The sequence below is a fragment of the Callospermophilus lateralis genome, chromosome 1 (assembly GCF_048772815.1).
Source record: "Callospermophilus lateralis isolate mCalLat2 chromosome 1, mCalLat2.hap1, whole genome shotgun sequence".
NCBI lineage: Eukaryota > Metazoa > Chordata > Mammalia > Rodentia > Sciuridae > Callospermophilus > Callospermophilus lateralis.
Genome location: NC_135305.1, coordinates 216,141,803 through 216,160,544, shown reverse-complemented (window position 1 = coordinate 216,160,544; position 18,742 = coordinate 216,141,803). Strand labels below are relative to the sequence as shown.

At 45.5% G+C, this 18,742-nt stretch overlaps 2 protein-coding genes across 2 annotated transcripts in view; one reads left to right on the top strand and one right to left on the bottom strand.

The window, feature by feature from the left end:
- Dnmt1 (DNA methyltransferase 1) overlaps positions 1 to 18,742 on the bottom strand; it is a 46,151-nt gene extending 27,409 nt beyond the window's left edge. Inside the window, exons 1-10 of the mRNA XM_076849088.2 lie at positions 18,601 to 18,742; positions 10,080 to 10,116; positions 9,218 to 9,325; positions 8,807 to 9,023; positions 8,175 to 8,250; positions 6,548 to 6,620; positions 4,198 to 4,253; positions 3,724 to 3,811; positions 2,934 to 2,965; positions 1,915 to 1,996 (exon numbers count right to left, since the gene is read on the bottom strand). Of these exons, the coding sequence (XP_076705203.1) occupies positions 1,915 to 1,996; positions 2,934 to 2,965; positions 3,724 to 3,811; positions 4,198 to 4,253; positions 6,548 to 6,620; positions 8,175 to 8,250; positions 8,807 to 9,023; positions 9,218 to 9,325; positions 10,080 to 10,116; positions 18,601 to 18,680 (849 nt within the window). The 5' untranslated portion in view covers positions 18,681 to 18,742. The remainder of the gene's footprint in view (positions 1 to 1,914; positions 1,997 to 2,933; positions 2,966 to 3,723; positions 3,812 to 4,197; positions 4,254 to 6,547; positions 6,621 to 8,174; positions 8,251 to 8,806; positions 9,024 to 9,217; positions 9,326 to 10,079; positions 10,117 to 18,600) is intronic.
- LOC143394432 (cytochrome c oxidase assembly factor 5) lies at positions 5,272 to 5,973 on the top strand. The gene has a single exon (XM_076849078.2). The coding sequence runs from the start codon at positions 5,326 to 5,328 to the stop codon at positions 5,548 to 5,550; it is 225 nt and encodes a 74-aa protein (XP_076705193.1). The 5' UTR covers positions 5,272 to 5,325; the 3' UTR covers positions 5,551 to 5,973.

Here is an 18,742-nt window from a genome sequence, read left to right as displayed (position 1 = left end):
TTATTAACTTACATGGACAATCTAGTATTTTGTGAGGCTATGTATAATAAAATACCTTACTAGGGGGCTGGGGTTGTGGCTCAGTGGAGCAGCACTTGCCTACCAAGTGTGAGGCACTGGGTTCGATCCTCAGCACCACATAAAACATAAGATAAAGGTGTAGTGTCCTTCTACAACTAAAAGTTTAAAAAGCCACATGTTTGATCCTGACATCCCTTTCTACCAAGGGGCAAAAAGTCCAACTGAGGATAGAGTGTTTATACTTCTATTGCCTCTCCCTTCTGAAGGGATTTCAGGCAAGCACTGATGGAAATGCAACCCATATCTGGACAGGAAAGGAGAGAGGCAGTGAGACATCACAGCCCACTGGCGGCCATACCTACGGCTCATGTGCCATGGGACAAAAACAGGGAACCATTGCCAACCAGCTCATGACCCAGTAAGGCTGTGACTTTGGGCTTCACTCTAGATCTCAACAGGCAGAAAAACCACATGGGTAGCCCTGGGACTACCCAAGTTTGTGATTCCCTATTAGAGGAGCAGAGGCCTGCAGCCCCCAGCACACAGCCTGTCCCTCTTGCTTAAAGCTCAGGTAGACGATAGTACTGTCACCTACACTTTCAGAGGTCAAGCCCCAAGAACTAGGGGCCCTGCTTATCATCTGATCCATCCAACTGGGGACGGAAGATGCTCAGGATTTTCCTATCCTTAACATGAATACACTGTTCTTGTCATTTCCTAAATATAGTGTAACAGCCAGTCGGGCACAGTCACGCATGCCTGTAATCTCAGCAACTCGGGAGGCTGAGACAGGAGGATCGCAAGTTCAAAGCCAGCCTTAGCATCTTAGTGAGGCGCTAATCAACTCAGTGAGACCCTGTCTCTAAATTGGTCTAGTGCCCCGAGTTCAATCCTTGGTACCAAAAAAAAAAAAAAAAAAAGTACAGTATAACAACTATTTACATAGCATTTATGTTGTATTAGGCAGCATACATAATCTAAAAATGATTTAAAGCATACGGGAGGATGTGTATAGTTTGCAAATATGTCATTTTGTGTAAAGGACTTAAGCAGACTTTGGTATCAGAGGGTCCTGGCACCAATCCTAGGAAAAAACTAGGGAACAACTATTTTTGTGGTTTTTTTTTTTTTTTTTTTGGTGTGTGTGTGTCTGATTCTAGGCATTGAACCCTAGGTCACTCCACCACCGAGATACATCCCCAGCACCCCCTCCCTTTTTTATTTATTTTTTTACTTTGAGACAGGATCTCACCAAGTTGCCCAGGCTGGCCTAGAATCTGCAATCCTTCTGCCTCAGCCTCTGTAGGGGCTAGGTTTCAGGCATGTGCCACCACACCCAGCTTGTTCTAGGTTTTAAAAATGCTTCTTTGGCCGAGTAGGAGGCAGGGAGGCTGGCTGGGGAGCAAGAAGAGAACTAGGCTCAGAAGGATTTAACAGGCAGGCTGGTAAAGGAGAACTTGCCGAACTGAGCTGAGCACAGATCAAGACTTTTGGGTGGAAAAGGCCTCAAGAGAAGCAGGTTGCACACCAGTCTTAGTCTAGAAACACAGGCTCTCCAACATGGTGCACAGACAGAACAGCAATGCTCACTATGTATCAGTGCAGACATGTGACACTGATCTGACAGATTAAGTTGCCCAGAGTCATCCCACAGTATGTGGGGCTGGGTTTAAATCCCAGAGCCATGCCCTGTACTGTTTCCACCAATCAAACAGGAACATGAGAATAGATAATAAAGATTTTGCCTTGGGCTGAGGTTGTGGCTCAGTGGTAGAACACTCGCCTAGCACTTGCGAGACCCTGGGTTCAATCCTCAGCATCACATAAATAAAGGTATTGTGCCCATCTACCACAAAAATTATTATTTAAAAAAGAAAAAAATTTTGCCTTTACTCGCTTATCTCCTTCCGCTTCATTGTGAGTCCCTGGTCTGGCTTCTCCATCCAGCTCCTCCTCCAGTTTCGGTATAGGTGTTCTGTCACATAAAACAAAAGATGTGTCAGTCAGCTGGGCAGCTAGGGCTACTTCAGGCAGCCCCACGAAAGGCTTACAGTGGTCTCCTTCTTAGATTCAGGGCACAAGCCACCTCTTATCTGCACTGCGGGAAATCCAAAATGCACCAGTTACTTTGGAACTTAAGATCTTCAGAAATACCGCTTCATGAGTTTTTTGGTGTAGGAACTGAACCCAGAGCCTCCACCACAGAGCTCCAGCCCAGCCCTGCACAGAATATTGATCAGAGATGGCAGTGAACAACAGACAGGGGGCCTCTACTACCTGGACCCCACGGGAGCTCTGCCTGTGGTGGAAGAAGGTGGGCATCTAGCCTTTGGAGCTAGGCTGAGTATGGTCTGCACCAGCAACTATAGTAAACTGGCTATGTGAGGGATCAGAGTCTCTCTCCACCAGGGACCTGCACTTGGATGGGGTACTCAACCCACCTCTGGACTCAGGTCCTTCATATGGGACATCAGAAACTTGAGAAAGTGCTACACTTCTCACTGTGCCATCATGCTCTACCCCTGTCATGAGAGTGTGCCCAGGTTGGCCTATGCATGGGGAGGCTGGGTCAGCCCTATCAGTCCCTGTAAACCTCAGCCACCTAACAGCTGTTGAGCTGGATGAGTGCTGTTTTAAGCAGCTGAGCTTCCGGGAGGGTTGTCAAGCACTATCAGAGCAAGATAATCAACACAGCCTCTGAGGCCTCTGGCACCACATGACAGCCTGTTTAGGACCACCCTGAGGGCAGGCCAGGGTCAGAAAACATCCCAGGTGACTTTAGCCTTCCCTGCAGTGATCTGAACTTCACAGGCTGGAGTCCTGCACCAGCGTTCAGCACTCTAGTCATCGCACTGAAACCCTCACGTTAGCAGTTAGGTGTCAAAGCACAAAGGCAAGTTAACTATACTTACGGTTCTTTGGTTTGACTTCTGAGTCTCTCTTCCTAAGGGGGAATAAAAAGAGTAATTTTTCCACGTGGTCCTGATCTTTATGTTCTATAGAAACAGTCTACCTAAACTGGTCCTATCATCTATTTGGTAGGAGTAAAAAACTATCTGCCTTTAAGACAATTTTTCTTGCCCCTTCTTTTTAATAGGGCAAATGGCAGGACAATAAGGAAATTTTTACAGACTAGATCCTGTAACACTGTAGTTTAAGCCAAGAGTCCCAGTTACTTGGGAGGCTGATAGGAGGATCATTTGAGCTCAGGAGTTTGAGACCAGCCAAGTCAACAAAGAAACACCATCTCAAAAGAAAATTAAGAATTTTTTTTCTTTTTGGTAGTACTATAGATGAACCCAGAGCCTCACCCATGCTAGGAAGGCATCAGCCTCTGAGTTACATCTCTAGTCCAAGGCGGCAACTTTGTATCAGGATGATGCTATAGAATGTAAGGACCTCCCATGTTTAAACTGTCTTCACAAAGACTGAAGGCAGGCAAGTAAGGGGACAGACAAGCTCTGTGACCAAGTAACCAAGGTCCAGCTGGCCCCCTAGGTCTTACCATCACAACTTATATGACATACCTTCCTTATGGACAGTTGGGGAGTGTCTTGACCAAATTAAGGCTATTAGATTATTCATGACACTCACTGTGTACCCGTACATTGCCCACTCCCTGCCCTCATGCCTGGAACCAGGGGGGACTTGAGATCACAGTAGAATTAAAAAAAAAAAAAAAAGGAGGTAACAAGGTATTACTCCTTCTCCTTCTCTCTCTTCCTCTTCAGTGTCAGCATGTGTTCCTGGTGTCACTGTTTCCGGTTCTGTTGCACTAGGTTCAGCAACTCTGTTACAAAATAAAATACAGCAACTGGGACTTGTACAGGTTCATTTCCCTGAAGTTATTTCATAAAATCTCCTTTCCTAACCCAAAAGCAATGGTCATCTCAGGAGCCCCGAAGGGTACTATTCATTTTACATGTATTATTTAGTATTACCTTTAAATCCAGCTCTGAGGAGGAAAACTGGTATTTTTCTTAATTCATTCTTTTCAATAGAGAATTTTAAATCAAATGGTTACTTATCTGACCCCAAATTTAGCATCCTTAACAGGTCTATGGTTGCTAGGTAAACTCACTATAAAGTCCACTTTTCAAACTTTCTGGGAAAGTAATTTCCATAATTGAGGTGAAACAACACAAACAAAAAGAAAGGTATAATAATTATTCTTACGATTCAGTGGCTGTAACTCTACGTCGCTTCTCTTCCTGTAAACGTCTCTTCTCTTCCTGTGTGGAGGGAAGGAGGAAGAACAAAAAGACAAGAATATGGGATTCAAAGGAATATCAACACCAAAATCATGAGTCAAATTATCAAATAAACACATGTGATGTAGTTAAAAGCAGGGTGGAGCCGGGTGGCTCAGTGGTGGAGTGCTTGCCTAGCACGCGCTGGGTTCCATTCCTAATGCTGCAAAACAAAAGATAAAAAAGGGTGGGAAAAGAGGGATGTCTAGGTTTGGGGGCTATCTGGGAAACTGTCAGTCTTATTTCAATGCCCCATAGCTCCCCAAACCAAGTCAAGGTCAGGAGTTAGGCCAATACATGTCTGATTCCTAGAGACTGCCTAGGGATGCTATAGGAGTCAGATTCTCTCAGGTCAGCAATTCTTCAGTACTGGGATAAAACAAAGTGGAAGTTTGGGATTCATATCAGGAAGCAACTGACTGCACAGCTAGGACATTAGTTCCTTTCTCAGGTGGATGCACTAATGTACTATTTCTCTAAGGTCATGAGATTTTCCATCTCTAGGTTAACTGTTCATTTAATTTAAAAAGGGATAAAAATATAGTGATGAGGAGGCTGGGAATGCAGTAATGGCATAGTGTTTGCTAGCATGAAGCCCTAGGTTCCATCTTCAGCATCAAAGAAAAGTTACAATAAAAACAAATCTGAATGCTATTTGACAACTAAAGGATTTGGAGTATATGCCAGCAGTACAGCACTTGCCATGTGTGCATAGACTCTGGGTTGAATCCCATAAACTCCAAAACTATATATATGCCTGTGATAAAGCTGCATGTAATGATACATATGTGTCCATACAAGCATGAAAACTGATACCATCTGAATAGTCTGTACCCTGTACCAATGTTAATTTCCTGAAGGTTTGTTGCCATTTGTACCTAACAGTCTGAGGTGTTATCATTGGTGAAAAGTGGAACATAGGGTATATGGAACATCCGTGTACTATCACAAGGAACATTTATATATGAAACATCTGATTAGGAGTACACATAAGAGCCAGTGGTAGGGGTTGAGCACCGAGAGGGTCGCGCCGCCGCGGGCGGGAGGCGCCGTCATGCCCCGCTATTACGAGGACAAGCCGGAGGGCGGCGCGTGCACGGGCGTGAAGGAGGACCTGGGCGCCTGTCTGCTGCACTCGGACTGTGTGCTCCAGGAAGGAAAATCTCCTCGGCAGTGTTTGAAGGAAGGATACTGCAAAGCTTTGAAGTATTCATTTTTTGAGTGTAAAAGATCAATGTTGGATGCCAGATCAAGATTCAGAGGAAGAAAAGGATATTGATACCATTACGTTGAAAGCAAGATGAAAACACCAATGGATTTTTCCACAGAAAAGCCACAATAGGAAATAATTTTTGCTACATCTGTTTGGTTGAACCAGTTTTCCCTTCATGGAACACTGGAGAAATTGGATGAATTTTGGTTTTGAACATGTATAAAGCAAATGCTTCTCTGAATCTAAGTTATTTTTAGAAGATAAGTTTAATTGAACACTTATAGGCCTGGAATATAATGTGTTTTGAGATTTGTCCTAAAGTACAGGAAATGGAAAAACTGTTATTTTCAAACCTGACTCTTTAATCATATTACACCATTTATACATCTGGAAGGGACTAATGTGACACTGGAGGCTGTCCACAAGATGTTTATTGAGAAAGTTTATTTAATCTATCCTATTTAGTTCTAGAATAAATTGGTTCCTTGGAGAAGAAAAAAAAAAAAAAAAGGAGTACACATAAAATTCTGGGGATGGGATGTAATTCAGTGGTAAAGTACTTGCCTAGCATGTGTGAGGTCCTCAGTTCGACCAACACCAAAATTAAGTTTTTGCCTCCAGATGCGTTTAGACTCAAACTGCAACATCAATTCTTCCTGGGTCCTCCAGCCTGCCAGCCTATCCTGCAGACGCCAGCCTGTCCTTTCAGTTTCCACTATCATTTTTTGTGTATGTTTGTGTGTAGATGGACACAATCTTTAATTTATTTTTATGTGGTGCCAAGTTTCAAACCCTGCTTCACTCATGCAAGGCAATCACTACCACCGAGCCACAACCCTGGTCCCAGCTTCCAACCATCTTTGAGCCAAAGAATCACATAGCTTTCTGACATTTTATATGTTTATATATCATATGTATCAACACACACACACACACACACACACACACACACACAGCTAGTTGCTTCTCTGGAGAACCCCAGCTTGACAGTATGAACCACATGCTAGGTTATCTAAGCATATATCGATTCTGAACTCTAATTTTTGTGTATTGCCTGCGTTACCTGGTCTTTGTCTTCCTCAGAGTCATCTGAATTTGTTCTTTCAGGTTCTTCCTCAGGTTTCCGTTTAGCAGGGCTGTCACACAGAATCAGGCAACTGTTAGTTCAGAGAGACCCTTGCCTCCAGTGGGCCCAGAATAACTTGTGGCCCTCCTTCCCAAAAGGACTCAGCCTAATGCAGGACCTAGATGCCTTCTTTCCTCCCAGGAGAGACCCTTATTGGCAGGATGTTGAAAGAGGCTTAAATTTAATATTTCTTTGACAGATTTAGGATAATTCCATTTTGCATGTCCTAAGAAATCATGCATCTAAATACTGAACAATGGCTGCTAATGTCACAAAGAGAGAATCACACACCTGATACATAGTACCATCTATAAAGAAATCAGCCTCGAGGCTGGGGCTGTAGCTCAGTGGTAGAGCTGGGTTCGATCCTCAGCACCACATAAATAAAAATAAGTATATTGTGTCCATCTAAAACTAAAAATATGAAAAAGAAAAAAAAAGAAATCAGCCTCAAAGAATAAAAAGTAGCTGGGCATGGCAATATACACCATAATCCCAGCAGTTTAGGAGGCCGAGACAGAAGGATTCCAAGTTCAAGGTCAGCCTCAGCAACTTAGTGAGACCCCCATCTCAAAATAAAAAGGGCTGGGGTGGATCTCAGTGGTAAAACATCCCTGGTTTAAGTCTTCAGTTAAAAAAAAAAAAAAAAAAAAAAAGTTATGCTAGGTATATAGCTCAGCGGTAGCATAGTTGCCTAGCATCCCTACAGGCCCCGAGCTTAATCCTCAACAGAGGAAAAAAAAAAAAATTGTAAAAGGCATGAAATGGTATATTGTTTTTATGTTGGATGACATGTTTGGGATTTGTTTCAAAGTGATACAGTTAGGTGATGAAACAATAGCCACTTGTAACTGGATGAATGAGTATTCAGGGGTTCACTGTACTATACTCTAATTTTGTGTATATTTAAGTTTTCTGTAAAAACAAAAGTAGATGAATTCTTCAGAAATGTTCATGCCAGGCGTGGTGGCACATGCCTGTAATCCCAGCAGCTCAGGAATATGAGGCAGGAGGATCACAGGTTCAAATCCAGCCTCAGCAGTGGCAAGGTGCTAAGCAACTCAGTGAGACCCTGTCTCTAAATAAAATACAAAAACTGTTGGGGATGTGGCTCAGTGGTCGAGTGCCCCCGAGTTCAATTCCCAGTACCCACCCCCCATAAAAAAGCTGTTATTGGGGCTGGGGTTTTTTTGTTTTGTTTTGGTTTTTTGTGGCTCAGTGGTAGAGTCCTTGCCTAGCATGTGTGAGGCACTGGGTTTGATTCTCAGCACCACATAAATAAAAGGTGCATCAATAACTAAAAAATATCTTTAAAAATGCTGTTTATGAATGTCAACAAAAACTACAAGATGAAAACCTATGCAGGGGGTGTAGCTCAGGAAGAGAGCACTTGCCTAGCATATACCAGGCCCTCGATTCTATCTCAGCACAGTGCAAAAAAACGGGGGGGAAAAAATCTATGCAACATAAAAGTTGGCACTGATAAATTATAAACTATTCCATTCATGTTTTACCAAAAGCCGTGCACCAAGAAAAAGTAGCAATCCATTCATTATATACTGACCCCTTTGTAAAATGAGATGTGATGGTGGTCTGCCTGGTCGTTCTCCTCGTAACCATGGGACTAGATGAAGCTTCAGCTGTTTGAGGAAAAAAAGAAACAAGAAAAAGCCGCTATGAAAAGATAAGTCCACGCATGGCCCTAGCTATTGCAGAAAGTCAGGTATTGAGGCTTAAGTATCCTGAGGTTTTAGATTCTAGTCAATAACCAGTGGGAGGACTGCAAATTCAAGGCTAGCCTCAGTAACTTAGAGACCACTTCAAAATAAAAAAAAGGACTGAGGATGCAGCTCCATGTAAAAGGCATCTAGGTTTAATCCCTAGTACCAAAAATAATTCAAAATATGTTTTTCAGCGAGTATGGACATTATAAAGTTGGAAAAGCCCGGAATCGTTGAAACTCAGGAAACATCTACCCAAGTCTAAGTTAGGAAGTATACACACACACACACACACACACAAACCCAGAAGTATTGGGGAGTAGCTCAGTGGTAAAGAGTGCACTTAGCATGTAGGAGGCCCTGGGTTCCACCCCCAACACGAAAAAAGAAAAGAAGACGCTGCCCAGGGGTGCATCTGTGCCCTCGTGTGTATCATAACCTCCTCCAAGGTTGGAAATGAGCCAAGGGTTCTTACCCTTAGTCTCGCTATCAGACTTGCTTCTTCTGGGTCCACGAGGTTTGGAACCGGATTTGGGGGTATTTGGTTCTGACATTTTCACTCTCCTGTCTGCACGGCTTACTTGGCTCCCGTTTTCTAGATGGCCGTTCGTTTCTCGACTGACAGTGTGAGCTCCGTTCTCCAAGGACAAATCTTTATTTAAAAGGGATTTGACTTTAGCCAGGTAGCCCTCCTACAGCAGGAAAGGATAATTTAAGTAGCAGTGAATGTAAACAAATGGCAATAAGAACAAGGGAACAAACACATGCGTTTCCTTTACAATCATCAGGCAACAAGGAGTGGGGGTTTCTCTGACTCCTTGGTGACACACAAGTTACAGGGAGGAGATGTTTCTTCTGGTAGCCAAGAGGCTGGGAACTGACTTACCTCAGATAATTCTTCTTTATGTAATTTGGTTTCCAAATCACATAACTGATTCTTTATTTCTGTTTGCAGAAATTCATGCAAGAGATTCAATTTCTCCTTCACACACTCCTAAAGGAAGAATATATGTTCATCAGTCCCCAAACTCCCAAGATATTAACTAATGGGCTAATACACAAGTAACTGAACCACCTGGTCACATCACAATGACTGAATGGCAGGCAGCACTGTCTCAGCCAACACACTAAAAAAAAAAAAACGGTCAGTTTTCCATATTCACAGGTTCTGCATCTAAGTATTCAACCATCCTCAGATGGAAAATATTCTTAAAAGAATTTCATCTGGGTTCGATGGAGTGGCACATGCCTGTAATCCCAGCAAGTCAGGATGCTAAGGCAGGAAGATTACAAGTATGAGATCAGCCTCAGTACAAGACCCTGTCTCAAAAAAAAGGGGGTGGTAGAAGAAAGGAGAGGGAAAGTGCTAGGGAGTGTTGTTAGTGGCCAAATATTGTTATATTGTGTGCATGTACAAATATGTAACAAATCCACCATTCTATAAAACTAATGTACCAATAAAAAATGTGTAAAGAAAAAAAAAAGTGAACTGGAGATATTAGTGAATAAGCTCCCTGGGTTCAATCTCTAGTACCAACTCCCCCCTCCCAAAAAAAAAGATTTTCTTATCTTTATTCCCTAAACAATACAGCACAACAACTATGTACATAGCAGAGCATTAACATGACATTTGTCATCTCTAGATGACTTAAAGTCATTTGAGCCCAGGAATTCAACAGTCTGGGCAACCTAGTAAGACTATCTAAAAAACAAACAAAACAAAAAAACCCCCGCACTCTGGAGATTACCTTTTCCGTTAAACTGTCTCTTTCCAAGTCTTTGAGCCTGGTGGAATAAAATAAGGGAGAATGAAACACTCATGTAAAAACTTCATTTAGCTGTAAGAATACCACAGTTTTAATGAATTTTGGAATTAAGCTTAAAATGATGATAGGACACAAATAAGGTGGCTCTCCCCGGTCCCCCACGATGTGTAGTGTGTGCTTCCACGATGCCTACACAAGAAGTCATTTGTGAACTGAGCAAAGCTGCCTTTTTGAGGTTGGTTTTCTGGAGATAATGAGGACAACACGGGAACTCTAGAACAGAACAGATGTTACTTAAAAAGGTATCAGGCCAGGCATGAGACCAGCCTCAGCAACTTAGCAAGGCTCTAGGAATGGAGTAACACCCTGTCTCAACAAAGGCTGGGGATGTGGCTCAGTGGCAGAGTGCCTCTGGGTTCAATCCCCAGTGCGCACACACGGTATTGGCAGCCAGGTTCCTTCGTAAATTAGAAGACAGCTGGTCTGATCTTTCTCCAGAGCCCTTAAGGGAGTGCCACAGAGTGGCCAGTGCTACAATGAGTGGACTAGGGTCACACTAAGGAACGGAACAAGCAGCGAATGTTCCATAGACCAGAAAAGGTGGCAACATTCTCATTGAGGAGCTAATTAAATTGGAGGTCAAGGCATCTGAGCAGCGGAGTGCCCCACCCTGCCCACGGGAACCGGAGGCCAAGTTAGGAGAGCGGGCTGGCTCCCCAAAAAGCTCATCCTTCAGAACACATGCACCTCATCCGTATTTATTCCCGTTGTTCAGAAGAGCAGAACTATCAAGTTTTGGTGGAAAATCTGATTATTGATGACAGTGGCTTGCCATTGCTGTAGGGGAAGGAGAAACTGAAGGAATGAAGACACCAAGGAGAGGGAGATGAGTGGAAAGGCTGTTGTCCTCAGCCAGTGCTGACTGCAGAGAGTGAGGTAAGAACAGGTCTAACCAGTTGGGTGGGTGACTGTCCATGGAGGGCACCCTGTGGCGGCACCAGGCCTCTGCCATCTCTGGATTCTCCCACCCAGCGCCACAAAGACTAGGTGCTCAGTTATCACTAGCCAAGGGGCAGAAATAGCTCTCCCTGGCTGGCCTCCGCAGAGGCCTAGAACAAACAGCAAAGCCAGGAATTCGAGTGATGTGTCTGGCCTGACCACTGCCACACACTGGCTGCTGTGGGAGCAGTGCACTCACTTTCTTCAAGTGCCACTCATGTCTGTAGGCCCAACTGTATACCAGGCACCAATTCCAGGCTGGGTGGCTGGATGGGTACCACCAAGCAGGGACTTTTTGACTTGCTGGGTGGTCAGGAAAAAGACAGTTGGCTCACTGTGGGCACAGTGGTGATATACACTGTATGTTATATGGACTATAACTTGGGCTTGGGAACCTTTGGAATAAAGACCTTCAGGAGCAAGAGCTGGGGTGTAGCTCAGTGGTAGAGCACTTGCCTAGTATGCACAAGGCCCTGGGCTCCACCCCCAGCACTGCAGGAAGAAGTAGGAGAATTCCAAAAGCACGTGAAGCCCCTTGCAGGCAAAAATGTCTTCCTATTCCCATAGTAACAGTCCAGGGAGAGCCCGCGATAAGGACAGCTGTAGAACTGGGCATCACCAGCCAGAGGCACACACGCTACTGCAGCAGCATTACTTTTGCCTTCTCGGTCACTTGGTTTCTTGTTTTGTTTGGGGCAGTGCTAGGGATCAAATCCAGGGACTCATGCATGCGAAGTAGTACTCTAAGTACACTAAGCTTCACTCCCGGCTCTGGTCACTGTTTCCAAAGTGGCAGGACACAGCTTCTACCCTGACTAGCTGAACAGTGCCAGGTATTAGGTATTATCCCAGGCATTAGGGACATGGCTCAAGTGACTGTACAGCCCACCAAGGTGCCCTTTTCAGCCATCTCTTGCACCTGGGCATTAAACAGACCTGCAGGTCTGAATTCTTTCAATCTTGCTATACACTGGGATATTTAGCCTGGCAAAGAGCAACACATCTTCACAGGGCAAGATGTTTTAAGGCATCTGAAGACTGCATTTATCCTTCCTGTCCCCAAAGTGAACCACAGCAGGATCCCAGGAGCTAGTGGGAAGGAAGCTGGCTGCTGGGTACGGCTTTCCTCCCTGCCACCAGGCCTTTGCTTGAGTTGGTCCCTCCCCTAGTGACATTTATGCCATCCCATGCCCACTTGACAGTTATAACTAGGAGGATTAGAAATGGAGCAAGACTTAGCAGAGGACTCAACCCTATATAACCTTAGCTCTCTGCCCACCTGAGATCTCATGATTCATTCCCAATTGTATTCCTCAGAGATCAGTCATAAGAAATATAGAACCAATATGAAGTAAGGCAATACCCCACAGTCAACATCTGAGCACTTTCCAGAGAAAGGGCAGTCAGGCCACCAAGGAGGGACTCAGGGCAACCAAGAGCTCTTTATGACCTGGGCAGAGGGAGCTGCACAAGCTGGAGCACCAGGGTACTGAATGTCACTCAGGAGACACCCAAGAAACAGACAAGCATACCAGGTCAGAAAGGCAAGACCAGAGAATGAAGGCTGGTGACAACCTGAAGGAGGTCAGGGATGTCAGGCTAAAAATCATGAGTTCTGTTCCCTAGTCAACAAACCAGAGGAATCACAGGGGAGGGAGAAACCATGATACCAGAGTCATGCTTTAGAAAAACTGATCTGGCAGAGGCACACTATAACCAGGTACAGGTGGGGAATGCCTGTAATCCCAGCTACTCAAGGGAGTGAGACAGGAGGATCACAAGTTTGATGACAGTCTAGGGAACTTAGGGAGGCCCTGTCTCAATAAAAAGGGTGGGGATGTAGCGAGTGGTAGAATATCTCTGGGTTTGATCACTAGCACCCCAAAACCTGGAGAAGGCAAAATTACAAAATGTTAAATTACTCTAACATCTAAGCCAGATATGTTGGTGAGAAACATGGGTTAGGCAATAGGAGTGGACTATGTAAGAGAAGTTCTAAGACTCAACCCTGCTTAAGAACGCCACAGGGCTGGGGATGTGGCTCAAGCGGTAGCACGCTGGCCTGGTGTGCGTGCGGCCCGGGTTCGATCCTCAGCACCACATACAAACAAAGATGTTGTGTCCGCCGAGAACTAAAAAATAAATATTAAAAAAAAAAAAAAAAAGAGAACTCCACAGGCAGGAGGGAACTAGCCAATGGTATTTGCAGAAGGCAAACAGTAAATACCCCAAAGATATTCATACCCCAACCTACGGAATCCATAAATATTCTTTTATGTGGCAAAAAGGACCCTGCAGATGTGATTGTTCAACAGCCCTTGAGATGAAGAGATTATCCTGCATGATCTGTGGGCCTGATCTAATCTCTAATCTAGCCCTTAGCAGCACAGAACCTTCCAGCTGCATTTCAAAAGAAATGTGACTATGGAAGAAGGGTCAGAGAGATGTGAGGATGCAACCTGCAGTTGCTGGCTTTAAAGATAAAGGAGACCATGAGCCAAAAGATGAGACAGCCTTTCAAAGGCTGGGAACAGCCTTCAGCTCAGAGTCAACAAGAAAATGGAGGTCTGAGTTCTACAACTGCAAGGAACTGAATTCAGCCAACGCCCGGGACAGCAGGAAACATTCTCCCCCAGAGCTTCCAAAAAGGAATGCAGCCTGCGGACACGGTGATTTTTCATCCAGTGAGACCGGTTTCAGGCCTGCACAACCTACGATAACATTTGATGTTTAAACCACTGAGTCTGTCAATTTGTTATGGCAGCAACTAAAAACTACCAAATTCTAAACTTCTTGGTGGAGAGAAAGGAGAGTACACAGGCTATAACTTTTAGTAGTGAACAGCGGCTATGTATTTGTTGTTGCCTGCAGTGTGAAAGACCAGATGCAGGACCTCAGATGCTAGGCGAGCCCTCTACCACAGCTCCAGCCCAGCCCCACAGCAGCTAAGGAGACGATTATTCAGCAACTAGAAATTAGAACTGGCACTCAAGATAGGCATTAAAATTGGCATCTCCAGCTGGTACCCCAACTGCTAAAAGTAGTTGTAGGACTGGAATGGAAGGAAGAAAATGGAAGTCAGGGAAGAGAGGGTCCCTGGTGGTATACACCTCAAGAAATCCAAAGTTAAGAATTGAGAAGCGGGGCTGGAGATGTGGCTCAAGCGGTAGCGCACTCGCCTGGCATGTGTGCGGCCCGGGTTCGATCCTCAGCACCACATACAAAGATGTTGTGTCTGCCAAATGCTAAAAAATAAATATTTAAAAAAAAATTAAGAATTGAGAAGCAAGATATTGAGAGATAAAGGAAGACAAAGCCACCACATCTCTTAAAAGAATCTCTAGGAGTGGTGGTGCACATCTGTAATCCCAGCGACCTGGGAGGCTGAGGCAGGAGGATCACAAGTTCAAGGCCAGCCTCAGCAACTTAGCAAGTCCCTAAGAACTTAGGGAGAGCTTGACTCAAGATTTAAAAAAAGACTAGGGATGTGGCTTAGTGACAAAGCTCCCTGGGTTCAATGCCTAGGGAAAAAAAAAAAAGGTCTTTAAGAATAGGACTGGAACCAAGTGTGGTGGCACTTGCCTATAAACCCAGCAACTCTAGAGGCTGGGGCAGGAAGATAAAGTTTGAGGCCACCCTGGACAACTCAGCAAGACCTTCTCAAAATTTAAAAAAGGCTGCAGAGGCCAGGCACAGTGGTGCATGCCTGTAATCCCAGTGGCTCAGGAGGCGGAGACAGAGGATCATGGGTTCAAAGCCAGCCTCAGCGAGACCCTGTCACTAAATAAAATAGAAAAGAGGACTGGGGATGTGGCTCAGTGGTTGAGTGTCCCGAGTTCAATCCCTAAGTACCAAAAAATAAAGTTAAAAAAAAAATAAGAAGAAGGGCTGAAGATATAGCTCAGTAGTAGTAACCTGCCACTCAGGTGTAAAGTCATTGGTTTAATCCCCAGCAAAGCAAAAAGAAAAATAAAATAGAACTAGACACCTGGCACAAAAGCTAAAGAAGCAAAAGAGAACAAGCCCAGGGCTGGAAATGTAGCTCAGTGATACAGCACTTGCCTAGCTAACATGTGGGGCCCTGGATTCCACCCCCAGCACCACTTAAAAAAAAAAAAAAAAAAGAGCCCAGATGATTCCAAAAGAAGCCAGCCAACAAATAAGGTTGGAATAAGAAGTAAACCTATCTCTGTATCCCTTATCTCCTGCAGACTACATGGCCACACTAACATCTGCCAGGGTATCAAATCTGTATATACAATATAAATTATGCTTCCCTGATAGAAGTGAAATACAAGGTTGAACACACGGTAACAAGCGATAAAGACCTCCAGGCAGGCGCTTCAACGCACCTACACCTTGTACTAAATCTGTAACACCATAAAGGGGCAGCCCCATCCCCATTTTATAGATGGGGCACCAGCACCAAGAGGTTAGATGGCTTTGCCACAAAGATGGTAAGGGATGGTACAGGATTTGAACCCCTGTAGTTTGCATCCCTAAAATCCTACTGTAGGGAAGAACTAGAAAAGAAGTCATTTTTGCTCTATTCAACATCTGCTCAGTAGCGGCCATGAAATTAAGAGGTAAGGTTCAAAACCCAGTTTAATCTAATCACAGAATGACTAGCAGATAAGAAAGCTGTAGTAATTACAAAGGCTAATCAGCAGGGCTGGGTGTGTAGCTCAATGGCACAATGCTTATTCAGCATGCATGAGGCAGAGCTCAATCCCCAGCATGGGAAAAAAAAAAAAAAAAGATAATCAGCCATGCAGAGGCTGCTGCTAGAATCGTAAATCTAGGCTTCCTTACAGGGAAAATCTGACTGCAAACTCTTAAAGAGTCTCATGTGTATGTGCACCAAGCTGCAGATACAATGAACAAGGCAAACATAGTCTAACGCTACTTGAAATAATGCAACTCAAGTAGCAAAGGCAACAAGCTGAGTGAACCGAGATCAACACCCTTCTAGGCCAGGGGTGCATATCAGAAGTAGAGTTCTGTCCTAGCACGCCACGCAAGGCCCTGGGTTCAATCTCTAGACAACAAGCTAATGGTTATTTTTAAAATGAATTCAAGGTTACTTATTGCAGGGAAGCCAGACTATTTTTAAGGGGAAGGGTTAAGAACGAATGGATAAGGCTGTGGGGTGCAGATCAGTGGTAGAGCACATGCTTAGTGAGGGACCCTTGGGTACGACGGTGGGGGAGGGGATGGACAGAAATCAATTTGGGGAAGGGGTGGGTGGCATCCAGCCTTCCGCTGGTTGCTCGGTATGGACCTGAGAGTCACCAGGGAAGGCATGTGCGGTTTATGAGAAAAGCACAAGATGAGGTGGGGAGGTCAATGGGAATTCTGGCCAAGTGTGCCAGGAAGTGTATGGAGCAGGGAAACTACTGGCTCCAACTGGTCTTTTAACAGGATCACAGTTTCTACTTTGTAGAAGACATAACTGAAAGCTAGGAATATAGATCAGTGGTAGAGCACTTACCTAGCAAGCAAAAGGCCCCGAGTTCCACCCATAGAACCACGCCAAAAAAAAAAAAAGCAAACCAAAAAAACACCAGAAGACAAAGGGGAGATCACGCTTATGGAGCAAATGATGGCAGCGTCAACTGGGTAAGAACAACCAGGCTGAAGAAAATGTGGCTTGCCCTGAAAGATGACTATTTTTGGTACTTGAGACTATAACAAGAAGGGGGGGTGCAAACTTCTGAACTGTTAAAATCATGAAGCCAGGTACTCTGATTATTCCATTTGAAATCAAGTTCTATTTTGTGGGTAGGGGGCATGTGGGGGAATACAGATTCAATAAGATGTAAACTTTCTAACTGTGGGTTCAGAAGTATTGTGAAAGGCTGGGGTTGTGACTCAGTGGTAGGGCACTTGCCTCAATTCTCAGCACTGCATATAAATAAATAAAATAAAGTCCACCAACAACTAAAATATATATTAAAAAAAAGTGTGAAGCCAGGCACGCTGGTGCACGCCTGTAATCCCAGCGACCCAGTAGGCTGAGCTAGAGGATTCTGAATTCAAAGCCAGCCTCAGCAATTTAGCCAGACCCTTTCTCTAAAATTAAAAAAAAAAAATTTGAAAAGGGGGGGTGGGCACTGAGGATGTGGCTCAGTGGTTAAGTGCCCCTGGCTTCAATCCCTAGTACCAAAAAATAGGGTGAATCAGGCTGGGTGTGGGAGCCCATGCCTGTAATCCTAGCAATTTGGGACGTTGAGGCACGAGGATCTCAAGTTTCAGATCAGTCTCAAGCAACTGGGAGGCTCTAAGTAACTTAGTGAGACCCTGTCTCAAAATAAAGGGCTGGGAAGTGGCTCAATGGGAAAGTACCTCTGGCCTCAATCCCCCATACCAAAAAAAAAAAAAGAAAATTGTTAAAGGGAATAGTATGAATCAAATAGCCCCCTTCCTACTTCATTCTCCAAAGCCCAAATCAAAACTCGCCTGGCACCATCACAGGGTACAAGCCGGTGGAAATAAAAGATGGTGAAATTAAGTTCACAAATCTAGATGAAGTGTCCAGATCCAGCCAGGGTTCCCGTGACTAATGCACACCTCATTTGGAACAAGTTTTTCAGGAATGAATGGATGTCCTTCAGCAAGAGACCAGGCCATCTTCCCGCCAACCCCTGTGCACAGAAGCCCTAGGAGGGCAAGCACTGCTGGGGGGGGGGGGTGTCCCCTCCATCAGCCGTCATCCCCCACTTATTCCTAGGTGCACACTGGACACTGACCAGTCCTCGCTGTGAAGGCTTCCTTGAGGCCCAAGGCTTATGGGCGCAGATTTACTATCAGAGACCAGCTTGCATGCTGCCCAGGCCTGACAAGCATTCTAAGTGCTCCTTCTGAAACACAAGTTCCCCCGCGGGGCAAGGACCTTGTAGTCCCAGGTGAGGGACGGAGCCCGGGTGGAAGACCGAGCTCGCGGGCCTGAGCCGGCAGCGCCCGGGACCCCGAGCAGTAACGTCCATCTCTGGAAGCCTCCATCAGGATGCACAGCTCAGGGAGAGGAGGAAGCATCAAAGGGGATGCCCAAGGGTCCCCAAGCACCCGAGGGGAGCCAGCCGGGTACCGGAAGTGGAGGCCGGAGTACCAGGACTGAGGGGTGTCTGGAGGCCCTGGGCTGCCCACTTCCTGAGCGACTAGGCTGGCGGCGAGAGCGCGGCCCTTAGCTGCTCAGGTAGGGGAGCCGCCTAGACGAACCCAAAGCTTGTTCTATTTGGGGATCAGGAAAAAATTTTAAAAATCCAAGTTTTTAGTCACCAAGGAGTTTAGAGGGACCTCGGCCCATTTTGGCGCCAAACAGCAAGGGGAGCGCGCAACCGGAAGTGCCACCCTGCCCGCGCCAACAGCCGCGCGCCGCCTCATCCCTACGCATGCGTGCCCGGCTGTCAGCAGCGGCTTCGGGCCACCTGGAGGGAAAGCGACCCCCCACCCTAATGCTTTGCCTCTCCCCCTCCCCGGGCCGACTGTCCCCCACAATACGTACCGCCTGCGGACATCGTCGGGCAGGGAGATGGCCGGGATGGCCAGCGCGGGCACCCGGGCTGGGGCAGTGCGGGCCGGCATCTCGGAGACTGCAGCAGACGCGGCAGCAGAGCAGACAGCCCCAGCTTTTCGCGCGGAAACCG

What these genes read in the sequence shown, in the direction of transcription:
- LOC143394432 (XM_076849078.2), top strand. Translation starts at nt 5,326, where the DNA reads ATGCCCCGCTATTACGAGGACAAGCCGGAGGGCGGCGCGTGCACGGGC.